Raw genomic sequence first — 16766 nt, 5'->3', positions numbered from 1 at the left:
GCAGGGTGGGCGAAGTTACCCCGGAAGGGGTGTGCACGGGTTGTTAGGTTTTGAGGACTTGAGCCTGGCGAGCCCGCTCTGGAACCCACTGGAGGCGGGTGTTGGTAATGGCCGCTGTGTAGGGACCAGGCTGGGAGAGGGGCCCCGGGTGGGATGCAGAGGGAGGGTGTGCAGGGCTCTGTTCCGGCCTCCCAGCAGGCTCAGAGCAGAGAATGGAGGCTAATGGTGACCGTCCCGGACCCCATCCCGGGGTCTCCTGGGAGCAGAGACTGGGGAGGGATCAGGTGTGGGGAGAGCAGAGAGGGGTCTTCATTTCAGGGGAGGAGCCTTAAGGCCAAGAGGGAGGGCCCTGGAGGGGGAGAGGGAAATGAACACAGCTGGTGTTCGCAGCGTTTGGTGGGAAGCAGGACCCAGTGGGGCTGCTGTGAGGTGGGGGCAGCTGCAGGGGGGGAGCCTAGCTGTTTGCGAGCTGGAGCGCTGCTTTTGCTGTGTGCAGGGCCCTGGATCCGGTTGCTGGGGCTGCGGTGACGGCGGCTTTCCCGTGTGGCAGGGGCTCAAGAATCAGTGTCTTGCCTTTGTGCTAATTCTGGTCAAAGCAGGGAGCTTGGCACGGGCAGTCAGAGTAGGACGCGTGCAGACCTCTGGGGTGACTGAGTGCTGTCACCCACACGGTCGCCCCTGGTGTGCAAGTCCAGCGGGCTGGCCTTCCAGTTCATCCTCCACCCCGTGGGGGCCCCGGTGTGGAGGGTGCGTGACCATGACCTGGAGGACAGGGTTTGACCTCCTGCTTCCAGGAGGTGCCAGGACCTCATGCAGAGAGCAAGTTCCGCCCTCAGCGGGGCCTCAGAAGACTCCCTGCCTTGGAAGGATCTGAGCGAAGAAAAATATTTATTCGGAGGGATGTGAAATACCGTTGCACAAGCCTGCCTCCCGAATACCAGTGGGTTCTGCTCCCTCCTCCACCTCTTTCACCCTCCTCGTCCAGCCGGCTGCTCTCCTCCGTGGCTGATGGCGGCCACTGTTCTCCCCGCGGTGCAGGGGACTCGGCCCCATCCTCCTAGGGCTCTGTCTGCTCCGCTGCAGCCCAAAAACCCCGAGTCTCCAGCACCGCCGGCCCCCAGCTGTGCCCTATACCTGGCCCCTTGCTCTTGGAGCTGTGGCCACACTGGCCTTCCTCCAGGGCCACAGTGCTCCCCTATGGTGTCCCATAGGGGACACCCCGTCCCATGGAGCACTCCTCGCCTGGAGCACTTCTCACCTACAGAAGCACATCACCTAAAATACTCCCTCCCCTGGAGCACCTCCCTCATCTGGAACACTCCTCACCTGGAGCACCCCCTTAGCTGGAGCACCTCTCACCTAGAGCATCACATCACCTGAAATACTCCCTCCTCTGGAGCATCTCCATCCCCTGGAGCACTCCTTGGGCTGGTGCATGAGCACAGAGGAGTCTCCCCAGTACAGGCTGCTGGAGGTTTCTGGTTGTTTAGTCCCCGGAGGGTGAGGAGTGAAGGCTGTTGGTGAATCCCACCCTGAGACCATTCTATGAGACGGGGAGAAGGGTCACATCAGGGGTTGGGGCTGCCCACAATGCGGTCACTCCTCATGGCTGGCCTGGGGCTCCTTATAGGAGGTCCTCAGGCAGTTCCTTGTGGGGGCTCTGGGTACATGTGTCCTGGAGCCACCTGCCTGGCCCAAATCCTCCCGTCCGTGGTGGTGGTGGTGGTGGGGGGGATCAGGCAAGTATTTCCCCTCCTGGGAAATAGGTGTGGGGTCCAAGGGGGTGCCCTGAAGGTCAGCACGGCAGCTAGCACAGCCCAGGCTGTGAGAGCCCCATGCCCGATTGTAATTCGGCTGGCTCTGAAGCTTCTTGCTATGGAGCCATGGGGCACACTTTCCGCCTCTGTCCCCCCCCCAGCCCTCCCTCCCGTGCCCCAGCGCCCGGGGAGGGGCTGTTAGGGGCAGAGTTGTGTGTTCCGCCGTCCTCACCACTCCACTGCTGGAATGGGCGCCCACAGGAGTGAGAACCTCAAAGCCTGGTGTGGCCATGGTGGCTGTGGGCATCAGGGGGTGGGCCCCTTTGCTGCCTTCTGCTCCCAGACTTTCCTCCTCTTGGGACCCAGCCGCCTGCCAGGGGCAGAGGGGCGGAGCAACAGGGCTGAGCATGACTCAGGGCCCAGCTGTCACCACGGCAACCCTGTCGCCTAGCAATGGCGGTCTCCCAGTAACGGTCGTCTCCTAGCAATGAGATATTTTCCTGGGCCCTGGCTGGAGCCTGGCAGTTATTTTTAGCTCAGCTGCAAGTCAATCTGCAGCTGCATTTTTGGCTCCTCCAGAAGATACAAGGTGTGTGTGTGTGTGTGGGGGGGTGGATTTCTTGTCAAGGGGAAGAAAACATCCCCATGACAGAAACCTTGCTGTCGAGGGTCTCCAGATGCAGCATCCATAGGTGGGCAAGGCCAGATTCTGCTGGGGGTGAGGGTCAGGGAAATGGGGTGCTGGCAAAGGGGAGCCAGAAGAGTCAGCAGATATGACCATTTCCCTGATGGGGTCTCTGGGCAGGCTGGTCACTCCAGCACCTTGGGAGACCCTGGGTCAAGCTGGGTAGGGGCAATCCAGGCCAGTGCTCATGGTGGATACCATCAGAGCACGTCACCGGGGGGTCCGGGTTCTGGTAGGCTCCTGGCACCCTCTGGCATTCAGTTTGGGAACTGTCTCTGCTGTCCCCAGCCCCTAGCCCCACCCCAGAGGGGCAGCACATCCAGGTGGGCCTAGCTGCAAGGGTCTGGATGACCGCAGGTCCAGCTGGGGACTCAGGCAGGGCTGGCCTCTGCTTGGGCCACACCTCTCCTTCTCCCCCACTTTTGCTGAAGTGAGAGCCCAGGCGAGTCTTGTGCGAGTGAAAGAACTTGACCTCTCTGTCTGGGCTTTCTTACTCTGGGGACCTGTTCACTGTCCCCTCCAGGCCAAGTGCAGGCCCTTCTGTACCTGATGGGCCTGGGACTGGCCCTGCACTCCTCCAACTCGCCACCTTCCTGGTTCCCGGTCTGTCCTGGGCTCCACACTGTCCTTGAGGCATCCCCCCTGTTTCTCGGACCTGCCGCTCCCCCAGGTCTTCGACCAGCTCAGCCCCTGCCTTGGTCATGAGGGTTCCTTGCCTGTGCCCCCAGGGCTGGGGCTTCCTGTCAGGCGCCCGTTGTCCTGTGGGGCTGACCCCCTGCTTGAGTACAGGGCTCCGCGTGGATGCCCCTCCTTGTCCAGCATCGGCTGCACCCCCTGCGAAGAACTAGGGTATGGGTGGGGATGGAGAGAGGCCCCTTTGGAGGGGCAGGGCCCTGAAGGTCCTGGAGCTGGGGGCATGTGAGCACAGACACTGGAGTCTGAGATGTCTTTCATTCACTCATTCAGCCCTCTGTTCGCTCATTGGTGCAGCCGCTCACTGCTCATGTATTTACTGAACACCTGCAGTGTTTCTGGTCACTGCACTCCGTGATCGAGGGCAGGCATGGCCTGATGGATTCCTTATCCTACGGGAAGCAGATCTTTGATGGCTAACGACAGCAAGGTACTTTGCTGGTGGGAGGGCAGCAGCTGTGAAGACAGGTTGCCCCTGTGCAGGTTTTCTGAGGGAGAGAGTCAGCATTACCCACTGGGCGACGGTAAGAGGTCTGCACGGGGGAATCCTGGTGATGAGGAGACGGCTCAGGGCCAGGCCGCTGGCCAGGGACACCCACAGGACATTGACTCATTCTCTGGGGGAGAGCTGGTGTGGGGAGTCAGAGACAGGGGCTCTAGGCTGGCAGGGGTGAGTCTGCAGCTGACTCCTCACGCTGCCACCAGAGGGCGCCCGGAGCCCACTACGTGCCTCAGACACCGCGGCTGGACACGGGCCCTAGAGACTGGTCAGAAGGTGGGAGGTGGCCGCGGGCGCCTGGACCGCAGCAGCTGTGGTGTTGTCCGGGGTGCCCTCTCCCCTCCTCCTACTGGAACCTCGTTTACCTTCTATGTTCCCAGCACGGGCCCTGTCTACCTCTTTCGTTTTTAACTGAGTAAAATTTGCTCCCTTGACCATTTTTAAAGATTTTTTTTTAATGTTTATTTATTTTTGAGACAGAGAGAGACACAGCATGAGCAGGGAAGGGGCAGAGAGAGAGGGAGACACAGAATGTGAAGCAGGCTCCAGGCTCTGAACTGTCAGCCTAGAGCCTGAGGCTGGAGCTCATGAACTATGTATGAGACCATGACCTGAGCCCAAGTTGGCGCTAAACCTACTGAGCCACCCAGTAGGGCATCCAGGTGCCCCTCCTTCCTTTTTAAGGTGGAATCACAGTCCACTGTTGGATGCACATTTTGTTTATCCTTTCCTGTGTCTGTAAACACTTAGGTTCCTTCTGCCTCTTGGCTGTTGCGATAGTTGGTTTTCACTCCACCTTGCCTGGAGCCAGGGGCCTGTTGTGCCCTGGGGTGTGTCCCCTTTCCCCTTGGGACCACCTCCCTCATGTGCCAGCCATGCCCTTCAGGCTCAGGAGTAGCTGGAGGGCTGAGTGGGGGGCAGTGGTGTGGAGGGTTCACATCCACAGATGGCAGAGAGTCTATATTGTTACCTGCAGACCCTGGTTAAAAGCTCTCAGTGGCCCCAAGGGTTGGAGTACGCGGTTGGACTCCTGGCTTTGTGCCTAGAGCCTCTGTGATCTGACTCAGGGGTTTCACCCAGCTCTGGGCCTTTGCCAGGGCAGTCTGCTTCCCCCTTCCCCCCACACCTGCAATCCTCTCCAGGCCCTACCTGGCCATCTGTTCCCCATCCCCTCTACGCAGAGGAAGTCCTTGCTCCAAGGAAATCTCTGGGCTCCCCCCCTCCCCACACACAGCCTCCACACGCACCCTGGGGTGTTTGGTTTTAGCCCCATTTCAGTTTGTCTGGACCTCCTGATTCTGGGGCTCAGGGCTGTCCTTTGGCTCCTGGTTTTCCGTGGTGCCCACACGCCTAGCATCGGGCCCCTCATCCTTGGGGGTTCTGTGGGCACCTCTTGGGACGAATCAGCAGGGCCAGGTCGGGGCACGATGGGAGCTGGAAGCCCAGGGCCCGCCCCGAGGCTCCAGTGGGCGCCTTTCCCACCACTATCCCGGCCCGGGGCTCCAGGACATGGGCGCACACGGCGAGGCCGGGGTCGGGGGTCCCGAGCTGGGGACACACGGCGCACAGAGCCCGGAGCTCGGCCCTCCGCGCCTCCCGCGAGCGCCGCTGCGATTGGTGGAAAGTTCCTGGGCCGCGCCGCGATTGGCTGCGCCCGGCCCGCCGCCTCCCGGCCGCCCGGGACCCGGCGGGACTGCCCCGCTGCCGTGCGGCGCGGGCGGAGGGGTGCGCGGGGCCGGCTGGCGACCCGGGGGCTCCCGCCGCCGCCCCGCCCGCCCGCCCGCCCGCGTCATGCCGCCCCCTGGTCTGCTTTGCGCGCTCTGCTGGGGCCTCCTGGCCACCGCCACCCACGCCGGCTACTCGGGGGACGGCTGCAGCTGGAGCGGCAGGTACGACCCCCCCCCCCCCAAGGCCGCGCCCCCGGGGTCCGGAGAACAAAGTGGACACAGCTGCCGCTGGCTGCGGGGGAGGGTGCAGGGCGAGCGGGCCGTGCCGGGTGGGGACGCGGGCCGCCTGCCTCAGCGCCTCCCGTCCTGTCCCCAGCGGCCTGACCCAGGAGCCGGGCAGCGTGGGGCAGCTGTCCCTGGCCTGCTCGGAGGGCGTGATCCAGTGGCTGTACCCGGCCGGGGCGCTGCGCCTGACCCTGGCCGGCTCCGGCTCCGGCACGCGCTCTGGCATCGCCTGCCTGCGGCCCGCGCGGTCCTTCGCAGGCGCCCAAGTCTTCGCGGAGCGGGCGGGCGGCGCCCTGGAGCTGCTGCTGGCCGAGGGTTTGGGCCCGGCGGGGGGCCGGTGCGTGCGCTGGGGTCCCCGTGAGCGCCGGGCCCTCTTCCTGCAGGCCACCCCGCACCCAGACATCAGCCGCCGCGTGGCTTCCTTCCGCTTCGAAACGCACGAGGACAGGTACCCAGAGCTGCCTCCACAGGCCCACGGTCTTGGTGCCGATGGTGAGTGATGAGCTGGGTGGGGGGTGGACCCGTCGTCCCCACTGTACAGGGAGAGCAACAGGCATGAGAGCGAAATGGGTTGTCAGAGGCCACACAGTTAGCGAGGACAGGTCGGAGGGTCTGGAAAGGGGGCGGGCAATCCCTCATGATTCAGCGTAGGGAAAGAGCTAGCACTGGGCAGAATGGGGGAAAGGGGAGGCCGCGGGGACTCCTGGTCCCTGAGGGGTTGGGGGAGGGGAAGATGGCGGGACAGAATCAAAGCCTCCAGCCAAAGCTGTCCAGGGCTCCCTGGCCCGACAGTGACCTCCCTCCCCTCCCCCAGTCCAGTACAACAAAAAGTCCAGTGTGCGGCCTGGTCACCATGGAGACGCTGCCTTGCCCCCCCTGCAGGGCACCAGGCCCAGCTCTTTACTCTCTTAGAACTTGAAGCCTGACCCCACAGGGGATCTTTCTGTTCTGCACCCTGGCCCCAGGCCAACTACTCCAAAGCCCCTCCTGTCTCCCACCAGGTTGGGCTGGTGTCTTCGGGCGGCGGGAGGCAGCTCTGGGGGCCGCAGGGTTCCCTCGTGCTGGTGTGCCTATGTAAGATGGGTGCATGGGAGTGTGCCCCCAGACACCCCCTGCAGGTCGGCGAGTCCCTGTGCCCGCGCGCTGGGCACGGCCCCTAGGCCCACGTCTGTGCCCGCACGAGCGTGCAAGTGTCACCCCGAATACAGCATGTCTTCAAGATGTGTGTGCCCGCCTGCTCCCTCAGGTCCCCCGTTGCCATCAGGCCGTGAGGGGAGGGTCTGGCGGCCTGCCCTCTCCCTCCTGCCTCTAGCTGGGGGGAGGCCTAGGGGGGTCCAGGAGAGGGCAGGACCTACAGTCGGGATCCCCCCTTCATGCCAGGTGTCTGTAGGCCCTGCAGCGACGCCGAGCTCCTGCTGACTGCGTGCACCAGCGACTTTGGTGAGTGTCCCCACCGCAGGGGGGTGGGGGCTGGGGTCTGCCCTGCCCTGCCCTGCCAGCCACTGGCAGCATGTCTCCCCGCAGTGATCAACGGAACCATCCGCGGGGTTGCCCACAACACAGAGCTGCAGGAATCTGTTATCACAGTGGCAGCTGCCCGTGTCCTCCGACAGACGCTGCCGCTGTTCCGGGTGGGGGAGTCCGGGGGCCAGGCCTCCATTCACACCCCGCTGCGCTGCGGCGTCCGTCCTGGCCCCGGCGCCTTCCTCTTCATGGGCTGGAGCCGCTTTGGTGAGGCCTGGCTGGGCTGTGCACCCCGCTTCCAGGAATTCAGCCGTGCCTATGCGGCTGCCCACGCCGACCACCTCCACCCCTGTGAGGTGGCACTGGACTGAGCGGCCGGGAGCAGGGCACTGGGGAGGGGCTGGGAGAGGGTGGGTGGGGAGGGACAGCCTCCGCAGGGTCCCAGCTGCTTCTGAGGTGATAGCCACAACCAATAGGAACACTGATGTCATTAGCCAGCGTAGATGGGAGTGTCCCATGCCTGAGCCTGGGCCATCTAAGCACCCCCCAGCCCCACTGCTCCGATTTCTGCTTCGGAGTAGGACACTGAGGCTCTGGGCAGTGATGCCTTGTCTAAGGCCACCCAGCTAGTGAGTGGGAGAGTGGCCCGTGCCCGTGCCTTGAAGGCGAGCTGCTGCTTGGGTTGGGGGGAAGCAGGGACCCTTCCTTCCACGTGATCCTCAGCTCTGCTGCTCCTACCTTCGAGGCCAGGTTCTTCCGTAAGTGAGAATGCAAGCGGAAAAAGGGCTTAACTCCCCAGGTCTGAGGAGGGAGGGGCCCTTTACTGGGGGACAGGCAGGAAGACGGCACTCCTAGCCTGTGAGGGAAGGCGGTGCAATCTGGCAGGATGCCAGACTTCCCTCTGTGGTCCGCTGGGAGCCCAGCAGAGTCATCCTGGCCCCGTCCGATCCTCGGGGAAGAATGGCCCCCTCTGTCCTGAGGGCCCTGAGACGTGCGTAGCATCCGGACATGGCTCATCCTCACGGGAGCGGGGTCTCCTCTGCAGGGTCGGGCACCGTTTCTGGAGGGCAGGGTGATACAATGGGGTCTCTAAGGACCATTTCCCGCCACCAGCCCCATTGTTGCTGCCTCCGCCTTCCTCTTCAGCCTCAGTCACATAAAAGGCCAGGGCAGTTTGGGACAAAGTCCTGTGTGGAGGCTGAATGCCCCTGGGGTGGGGGTGCATGCCAGGGCTTCTGAACCGGGACTGGCTGACTCTGCTCACTCCAACCCCACGCGTTCCTGAGGAAGCCAAAGCTCAGGGTGGGGGTGGGGCACCTGCACTCACAGGCTGAGCCCCAGAAACAGCTTCCCATCCTCATCTGCCAGTCTGCAGTGGGGAAGGAGCTGACGGTGGGCATGGAGGCCAGGGGCCGCCTCATCTTTCAGGCAGGAGCCGAGACTAAAAGAGAGGCCGGCCGGTCTGTGCAGGGCCCAGACACAGGGCTCCTTCCTCCAGATTTGGCTGACAGTTGTGGGTAGGGGAGGCAGGTTCCCAGGGGTTTGCAGCCACCTACCCTCCTGAGGCTCACTTCCGCTCCCTTCTCCCCAAACTTTCAACCATGGAGTGCTCAGGGTCATGCAGTAGACCTCTCCTGTCCCTTGATATTCCCTCATCGGAGAGCTGGAGCAGCCTCGAGGCTTTAAAAAACCATCAATGTGCTGATGACCCTGTGTTTTGATCTCCAGCCTGGACCTTTCCCATGGACTGCAGAGCGTCGTATCCCTGTCTGCCCCCTTCCCCTCACCGAAGAGCATCTCGGCAAAGACCAGAGGAGGAAGAGATGGGTGTACTCTCCTGATCCTCCTCCTCTGCTGGGAGGTTTCTGCTTTGTCCAGGCCCCAAGGACGGCTTCCTCTCCAAGGCTATCCTTACCCTGATTTTGTGGTCAGTTCCCCACAGCCTTTCATGGGAAGGAGGCCCCTGGCCACACCCAGGGGTCACTGTGGACTGCCTCCCAGACCACCTGCCCACAAAAACGTAGGGCGGCTGCTCTGGGCTGAGCCCTTGGTTGGACACTGGTCTCTACGCACCTGTCCCAGGAAGTGCCTGAGCCTCCCATGCACACCCTCTCCGCAAAGTGCTAACTTTGCAACTAGTATTCTTTTCATAAGGTGCAGAAAGGGCAGAAATGGGTACGGCTAACAGGGCTACAGGAGGCCTGGGGTGCTCCAGGTCATGCCCCAAAGTCTTGGGCCAGGGGCTTCACGCCTGCCCTGGGGGGCGGGGGCAAGGGGAAACGGTGTGGGTGAGCATGTATGTGGGGGCTGTGGGCTAAGGGAGCTGGCCTGTGGGGCACCTCTGGGCATGTGCACTCACACAGGTACGTGCCCAACTGCCGAGGAGCAGAGCACCTGAGTAAACATGAGAGTTGTGGGGTGTGTGCACTGAGGAGTCTGGTTACGTGCATTCATTCAGTCAACAGCTTTTATTGAGTGCCTTCTAGGTGCCAGGTGCTGCCCTAGGAATAAAACAAGGAACAAAACACACGAGGGTGGGGTACTGTGTAAGCACCCCCCCCCACCAAACTGCCTAGAGCCCAGTGTACAAACTTTCTTTCTGGGGAGGGCCCAGTGACAGTCCCACAGGAGACAGGATCCTGTGAGCCACGTGGGGCTGACCCTCCTCCCCAGTGCTCATTTCTTGGGAGCATGGCACTGGAGTTTCCTGCCACCCACAGGCGCCTGTCTTTCAGGACTGGGGCCAGTTGGGGACAAGTACAGGCAGGCATGTGAGGCGATGTATACCTGAAGGTGTGGGCAGGGGTCTTGGGCATGTTTATATTGTCTGATGCTGAGGCTCCTGACCAGGGCCACGGATGTCCAAGGAGCCAGGCCATGACCTGTGTACATGAAAGCCCCTAACATTCACGAGACATCTCACCCAGCCTCAAGGTGCGATGAGGAGGTTCTGGCTCTGCCACCTGACCCAGGGCTCTGTCCCCCTATTTGTTTCTCCCACCCCCAGGCTTTGCCAGGTCACCTCCGGGAACTCATTTTTTTTTTTTTTTTTGCGTTTTTGGAGAAGGAAGGTGGTCTGCCTAGCTCTTGGGGCTCTTTCTTCCACTCCCGTGGCTGGGCTGGCTGCCAGTCGCTCGACCCCTCATATCCGGCCCCCGTCCGACCACACTCACAGCCAACATGTGCCTTCTCGGGTCAGCTAGATCTCCTGGTCAACCCTACCTCTCAGCTGAGCTCCCAACTTCCGCCGCACCCTCCCCGTCCTGTCCACTCGGGCTAATTGCCTTCAGCTGTGGGACGGACCCGGGAGGGTGTCCTCCCTGAGCCCGCCCCCGGGCTTGGCTGGCCTTCGGGTGTCGCGGTGGGCGGGGACCTCCACCAGTCTCTCTGAGACAGCCTTGCGGCTCGGGCCGCCCCACACCCCGGGGCTCCCTTCCCGCCAAGCTCCACGGCCTTCCCCCGCCCCCGGCTCCGGCCACGCCTGCCTTGCCCTTCCCAGGGGTCCCCTGCGTGCGCAGGCTGGGCCGGTGCGGCTGGCGGCCGCAGACGTCCCAGTAGGACCCGGAACGCGCGGGAAGGGGGCCGAGCCGCGGCGGAAAGCGAGTGGAAGGCCGCTTCCGGCGCTCCCTCCGCACTTCCGGCGCCCCGCCACTTCCGGTAGGGGGCGGGGAGGAGGGCCCCCTCCGGCTTCCGGGTCGCGTGTGAGGGTGTCCGACCCGAGCCCGGGAGGGGCCTTCGGGCGGGGCGACCCTGCGGCGCGCGTCCCGCCGCCATGGAGCAGGACGACCCGGGCGAGGCGCTGTCGGAGCTGCGCGAGCGGCGGCTGGGCGCGCTGGAGCTGCTGCAGGCGGCGGCGGGCTCAGGCCTGGCCGCCTACATCGCGTGGGCGCTGCTGCTGCAGCCTGGCTTCCGCCGCGTGCCGCTGCGGCTGCAGGTGAGGGGCGGGGCCATGGCTGGGGGCGGGGTCCGGGGGCGGAGCCGAACCCGCAGTGAGTGGGAGGCGCTGCCTCTCCCTGGCGGGCCGCGGGTGGGGACCTTGAAAAGCTCAGGAGGCAAGCTCTGCGCGTCTCACCCGCCTCCCCCTCCCCACGTGGGATCAGGTTTGGGGACCCAGCCCCGCTTGCCTCCTTGCCCAGGTGCCCTATGTCGGTGCAAGTGAGCGGCAGGTGGAGCACGTGTTGTCGCTATTGCGAGGCCGTCCTGGAAAGACGGTGGACCTGGGCTCTGGCGACGGCAGGATTGTAAGGAGTGGGATGCGGGGGGGTGTCCTTGTCTCCCCCTCTCGCCAGCGCACCTCCCCACCTTCTGGACCCACAGTTGCGTGTGCCCACAGGTGCTGGCTGCTCATAAGTGCGGTCTCCGCCCGGCTGTGGGCTACGAGCTGAACCCGTGGCTAGTGGGGCTGGCCCGGCTGCACGCGTGGAGAGCAGGCTGTGCCGGCAGTGTTTGCTACCTGCGTGAGGACCTCTGGAAGGTAACCCAGGGAGTCCCGGACCCCCAGGGGCCCCCACTCCTGGTCTCCACACTTCCAGCTCTGGGTTGGCCAACCTGCTGACAACCCCGGGTTCCCCTGCCTGCACCCGCGTGGGCTGGGGCCAGGACTTGGAAGCCACAGTTACCCCAAGCTCACCACACCTCTTCCTCGGCTGGGGCCCCGCTCCCTGCTGGGGTGACCTCTTCTTGCAGGTGAGCCTGAGGGACTGCCACAACGTGTCTGTGTTCCTGGCCCCTAGCGTGGTAGGTCTGGGGTTTGCTAGCCCCAGGGGAGGCCCGGGCCACCCTCAGTGGAGGGGTTGGGCCTGGAGTAGCTGGGCAGGGGCAGTTGTATTCAATCTTGCCCACCCTGTCCTCCCTCCTGCTCTCTCTCCCACAGCTCCCCCTGCTGGAAGACAAGCTGCGGGCAGAGTTGCCCGCAGGGGCCCGAGTGGTGTCGGGCCGCTTCCCCCTCCCCACTTGGCAGCCTGTGGCTGTGATGGGGGAGGGTCTGGACCGTGTCTGGGCCTATGATGTCCATAGTGGTGGGCCAAACGGTCAGGCTTCCCCGGAACCCAGTTCTGCCTCAGTCCCTGGGGCCCCCCGTTCTCAGGTTGGCTGACCACTTGGACACAATAAAGACTCTGGACTACACGTACTGACTCTTGTTAGGTGGAGGGTTGGGTGGCATGACCCCTACCCGCAAGGGGGTGCTGTGAGGAGGGTTCCATGCCGGCTGCGAAGAGTTCTGCTGAGTGCATTTGACAGCTGGCTAGCGGCTGCGGGTCTTGGAGTGCTGGGGCTTGACTGGAGGGGTGGCCCCCACTTTGCAGGCATCCTCTGTACCCATTAGCTTCCTCAGCCTCAGGATCTCTTGTTTGTACCTGCTCGGAGGAGTCAGGCTTAGTCACCTGCCTGGCTGTGCACAAGCCCTGACTCTCTTGCCTGGAGCTGAGGCCCTCAGTTCACTCCCAGCCCACCTGCCTAAGTGCTGGTCCACATAGTCCTGTAGCTCAGAAAGTTGCTCCTCAGCCATCGTGGCCCGGACTAGTAGCTTTGCCCGCTCGCGTTCCAGCTCTGCCTGGCATGGGGAGGGCAGAAGCTCTGAGGCAGGACAGAGTGTGAGGAGGGGGTCCCCAGCCAGGCCTTGCCCACTACCTGGGTGCCACGGGAGAAGTCCTGGAGCTTCTGGTGGATCTGGGCCCAGGAGGCAGGTTCCTGGCCCCTGGGAGGAGAGAGGGAGGGGCATGTATGAGGGCCAGCATCAGGCCGGGTGTTGACCAATGATCATGCTCAAATTGGGGCACCTGGATTCCTGACTTGCCTGCTGGGAGCCAGTGCAGAACTGCATGGACCCACCTGTCCACTTTGGGCCCCCCTTGGGCCTTTGAGCCATCTGTACAGGAGGACAGCCCTCCCTGTACAGGGACTCAGGGCTAAGTCGCGAGGTAACATAGTGACCCCGGTGCTGTATGGATGTTGATGGAGGACTTCCCCCCCATTCTAGGGGTTTGCTTCTCGAAACTCGGAGTTGCGCTGACACAGTCCCTGCCCACTGCAGTCAGACACACGGAGATCTAGAGGCAAGGGCTGTGAAAGTCACCAGGCGGCCCGCCCCTATCCCGTCCTGGGGCCAGGGCCTCTGCTGGCCATCCCACCACACCTCTTCATCCTTCCGTCCTCTGGGTCTTGCTGAAATGTCCCTTCCTCAGGGTCTCTCCCTGATCCTTCTATTTTTTTTTTTAATTTTTTTTTTTAACGTTTATTTATGTTTGAGACAGAGAGAGACAGCATGAACAGGGGAGGGGCAGAGAGAGAGGGAGACACAGAATCAGAAACAGGCTCCAGGCTCTGAGCGGTCAGCACAGAGCCTGACGCGGGGCTCGAACTCACGGACCGTGAGATCATGACCTGAGCCGAAGTCGGACGCTTAACCGACTGAGCCACCCAGGCGCCCCTCCCTGATCCTTCTAGTCACGGTTAGCCCCTCTCCTGTCAGGTACCCCCTTCACCCCAGGCACTTGGCTTTCTGTGATTGTTGATGCCCCCCATATAGACCGAGACCCAAGGACACAGATGGGCCTCCCTGTTCTCCCACCCCGCAGTTAGAGTTGGGGGAATAAATGAATGCTCTCCCCGCAGATCTCCCCAACACACACCCCAGGGTACTCACTGTGGCTCTGATGTGCTCCCCTGGGAGGCTCCACTGGGTCCCTTCTGTAGGAACAAGAGCAGCGTCATGAGCCCATTGGACTGGAAAGGCTGTGTGGTAGGAATTCTCTGTCAGCTCAGTAAGGCAGGCTACTCAAGGGTTGGACCTTTGCTGAGCCTGTCATGGGGCTGGGGTTTCTTCTGGGGCTCTGAGCTCCAAGGCCAGTGTAGGGCAGCAGGGAGAGCCCACCTGGGCCTGGAGCTTCCAAAGCTTCGTCTCCAGCCTGGCCTGGTTCTCTGGTAGGTGACTGAGTTTGGTGACCAGGTGCAGAGGCAGTGGCTCCAGGTCTGAGGTGGCTGCATCAAAGGTAGCCTTGGGGGTCCAGGGTGCCCCACTGGGGTCTGCCGGCACCTGCTGCACACTAAGCCACATGTCGGGTCATACAGGGCCACCCCACCCCCAGGTGCCCGTCTCAGGGACGGGCCCACCTGTGGTTGGCCAGCAGCTCCTCATGTCTACGGCTCAGATCTGCCAGGCGCTTGCGGTAGGCGCGAGCAGCCCGGGCCAACTGCTGTTCACGGCTGCGGTGTGCTGCCCGGATGTCCTCCAGAGTGGTCTCCAGGAACGTCCTCAGGGCTGCGGCTTCCGGCACCTGGCCGGTGCGCTTTGCAGACTCCTGGAGGAGATTGGGCGGGGCTGGGGGTGGGGGTGGGGCCAGGGCTGACAAGGGCGGGGCTTGGTTGGGCCCACACTTCCTCCCACGGTTCCCTCTGTGGAGCAGATTGGGCCGTGCGGCAGGCCGGGCCCACGGGGTCTCCCGGAAGCAGCCCAGCGCACTCGGGCCAGGCTTGGGCTCCGCGGGACCCGAAGCCTCCCACCCAGCACAGGGCCACCCCCAGGTGGTGCTCACGGCCACGGCTTGGGCACATCGCTGCAGCTGGATGGCATACTCTTGGTTCAGCTTCTTGAGCTGCAGCTGCAGCTGGGCGTTCTCCGCCTCAGCCTGGCGGAGCTGGCCCTGGCAGGCGGACAATACCTGCGGGTGGAGGCAGCCTTGAACCTACGTTCCACGAGGTGGCCCTTTGCTGACGTTGTAGGACACCCATCTACCAGATGTCAGGGGATAGGGCTGGGCCTCACCATGGCTTGTGTGGCCAGTCGCTGCCCAGCCATCCTGGCCTCCTCTCGGGCTCCCTGCAGCCGCCGACCCAGATCTGCCCTGCAGATGTGGGCGTCAAGCTCAGCTGGGCTCAGGGCGGGGCCTCCCTCTGCCTCTTGGGAACAGCCGATCTGCGCCAGGTGCCCTCCCGGATCCTCCCCATCCCGGGTGAGGCAGCCACTCACACGCGGGTCTCCAGTGCCTGCTTCTGGGCCCTGTGCTGCTCCAGCACTCGCTGCCATTCCCCCTGTAGCTGCCGGGTACACAAGGGCTGGCTGAATGAGACCCCAAGCTCTGGGTCCCTGGCCTTGCCCAGCCGCACCCTGGGCTGGGACAGATCTGCACTAATTCCCAGGCTAGGGAGCTGCACACTCACACTGTTCCCCAGCTTCTGTTGTTCGGTCTTAGGGGTCAAGAAGTCCTCGGGCTGTGCCTGTACAGGAGAGCCGGTCCCAACCTCACTGCGCCCCTGTGCACCCCTGTTTGGCTCCCCGCCGCCCAATCCACCCAGGCAGGCCCTCCATGCACTTAGGGTGACCTGGGGTCTGTGGTGGATGGAGTGTACCTGCTCCTGGGCCTTGTGCCCAAGCCCCTGTGCCAGCTTCTGGCGGCGCCCCAGGTCAGCCTCTGCCGGGGCTGCACAATCTCCATGCAGCTCCAGCTCCAGCACCCGGCTCTCCAGCCGCAGGACCTGCAGGGTGGCCAGGGTGAGCAGGTGCGCCTGCCTGCCAGGACACCCGGGGCAGGTCAACATCATCTGGACCCATGCAGGGCACCACAGCACACGCGGGAGAGGTGGAGACACAGGCACCCCGTGAGTGTGTACAATCACATGGGGTGCCCCCGGACCCCTCCCAGCACTGGTCCTTGGTATGCACCCTCCTCCTGTGTGTTCAGGGCACATGTGGGCACACATCAGCACCCACCTCACTCTTCAGCTCGAAGAGTTCAGCCTCGTGTTGCTCCCGCAAGTGATGCGTTGTGATCTGCAGGTCAACCAACTCCTTGGAGATCTGTGGGTGGCCAGAGTAAGAGGTGGGGTCTGTGGGACCCCTCCTTGCTAGCACCCCAGGGCCCCACACCAACCTGCAGCTGCTGCTCCTCACTCAGTTGTAGATCTGAGGGAAGATCTGTCTTGAGGCTGGTTGTCCAGTCCTCGGCCTGCCGCAGAACCTGGGGAGGAACCGCCCACCCGCACCCCCCAGGTGGGTCTCAGGCCTGGGCTGTGGCCTCCACTCCCATGGAGCCACCAGCCATGCACTCTTCCTCCCTAATATCCCCTACACACACACACACACACACACACCCCACAGCCTGAGTGAACTAGGCAGTTTCTCCCATGGCCAGGATCAAATCCAGGACATGGCTACCGGCACCCTTCCTGGCCTTTGAGGTGATGGGGAGGCACCCTGACCCCGTGACAGAAGCAGGAGTGTCCTGGAAGGACTCACATTCTCAGTGGCCCAGGGTGGGGGCTCCGGCCTGCGGCCTGGGGCTGCCGCATGCTCCATAAGCAAAAGGAAGTCTGGCCCAAGTGCAGTGCCACCTTGCCTACTGGCCTGTTGCTGCAACACAGAGGCTTGGGGCGTTGCTAAGACCTCTGTTGGTCTCCTGCTGGTCCCCGGTCTCTGAGGGCCCCACCCACGAGGGCAGTCGGGAAGGGGAAGTTCGGTGGTGGCTGAGGAGGTGGGGAGGGGGCCTCTCTCAGCTCATTCCATGGTCCATCCTTTTTGGTGTCCGTTTTGTCCTCTCCGAAATGCAGACCAGCACCGCTGCATTTATCCTGGGCGCAGATGGAACCAGGAGTGCATGAGAGCGCCCAGCCTGGGAAGGTGTGAGACCGAGTGACCGCTGCTGTTACCGTTTTTCTCTCGCAGAGTGCCCTGCTCTACCGTGGGGGTTCACACACTCAGCAGGCGCCCCCTGTGTGCC

The 16766-nt window shown here is 63.3% G+C and overlaps 3 protein-coding genes across 9 annotated transcripts; 2 read left to right on the top strand and 1 right to left on the bottom strand.

The window, feature by feature from the left end:
* Positions 1–5330: 5330 nt before the first annotated feature.
* Positions 5331–9478, top strand: METRN (meteorin, glial cell differentiation regulator). Of its 2 annotated transcripts, XM_086691703.1 has the most exons (5): positions 5331–5523; positions 5678–6078; positions 6967–7026; positions 7111–7317; positions 8779–9478. In XM_086691703.1, exons 1-5 carry the CDS (start codon positions 5426–5428, stop codon positions 8889–8891), a joined length of 879 nt encoding a protein of 292 aa, XP_086547829.1. In that variant the 5' UTR covers positions 5331–5425; the 3' UTR covers positions 8892–9478. The 2 variants fall into 2 exon arrangements, with proteins under 2 accessions (XP_086547829.1, XP_086547830.1); XM_086691704.1 differs by having other exon boundaries at positions 5332–5523; positions 7111–9478.
* A 153-nt stretch (positions 9479–9631) lies between these two features.
* On the top strand, positions 9632–12177 carry ANTKMT (adenine nucleotide translocase lysine methyltransferase). 2 transcript variants are annotated; one of them, XM_025923254.2, is made up of 5 exons: positions 9632–10984; positions 11187–11291; positions 11384–11524; positions 11737–11787; positions 11924–12177. In XM_025923254.2, the coding sequence occupies exons 1-5, from the start codon at positions 10823–10825 to the stop codon at positions 12143–12145; spliced, it is 681 nt and encodes a 226-aa protein (XP_025779039.2). In that variant the 5' UTR covers positions 9632–10822; the 3' UTR covers positions 12146–12177. The 2 variants fall into 2 exon arrangements, with proteins under 2 accessions (XP_025779039.2, XP_086547833.1); XM_086691707.1 differs by lacking the exon at positions 11737–11787.
* On the bottom strand, positions 12174–16697 carry CCDC78 (coiled-coil domain containing 78). Of its 5 annotated transcripts, XM_086691700.1 has the most exons (13): positions 16286–16695; positions 15921–16007; positions 15761–15847; positions 15211–15525; positions 15020–15087; positions 14816–14894; positions 14586–14711; positions 14164–14351; positions 13925–14096; positions 13697–13785; positions 12682–12748; positions 12504–12604; positions 12174–12407 (listed from the first exon to the last, which is right to left on the bottom strand). In XM_086691700.1, the coding sequence occupies exons 1-13, from the start codon at positions 16343–16345 to the stop codon at positions 12296–12298; spliced, it is 1551 nt and encodes a 516-aa protein (XP_086547826.1). In that variant the 5' UTR covers positions 16346–16695; the 3' UTR covers positions 12174–12295. The 5 variants fall into 5 exon arrangements, with proteins under 5 accessions (XP_086547826.1, XP_086547825.1, XP_086547822.1 ...); XM_086691699.1 differs by having other exon boundaries at positions 13697–13740; positions 15020–15525; positions 16286–16537; XM_086691696.1 differs by lacking the exon at positions 12504–12604 and having other exon boundaries at positions 14164–14711; positions 15020–15525; positions 16286–16697.
* Between the last annotated feature and the right edge of the window lie 69 nt (positions 16698–16766).

Source organism: Puma concolor, chromosome E3, assembly GCF_028749965.1.
Source record: "Puma concolor isolate L17-30 chromosome E3, mPumCon1.1.hap2, whole genome shotgun sequence".
In the NCBI taxonomy this organism is placed as follows: domain Eukaryota; kingdom Metazoa; phylum Chordata; class Mammalia; order Carnivora; family Felidae; genus Puma; species Puma concolor.
The sequence above is the reverse complement of the archived record's forward strand: the minus strand, read 5'-3'. Positions and strand labels throughout refer to the sequence as shown.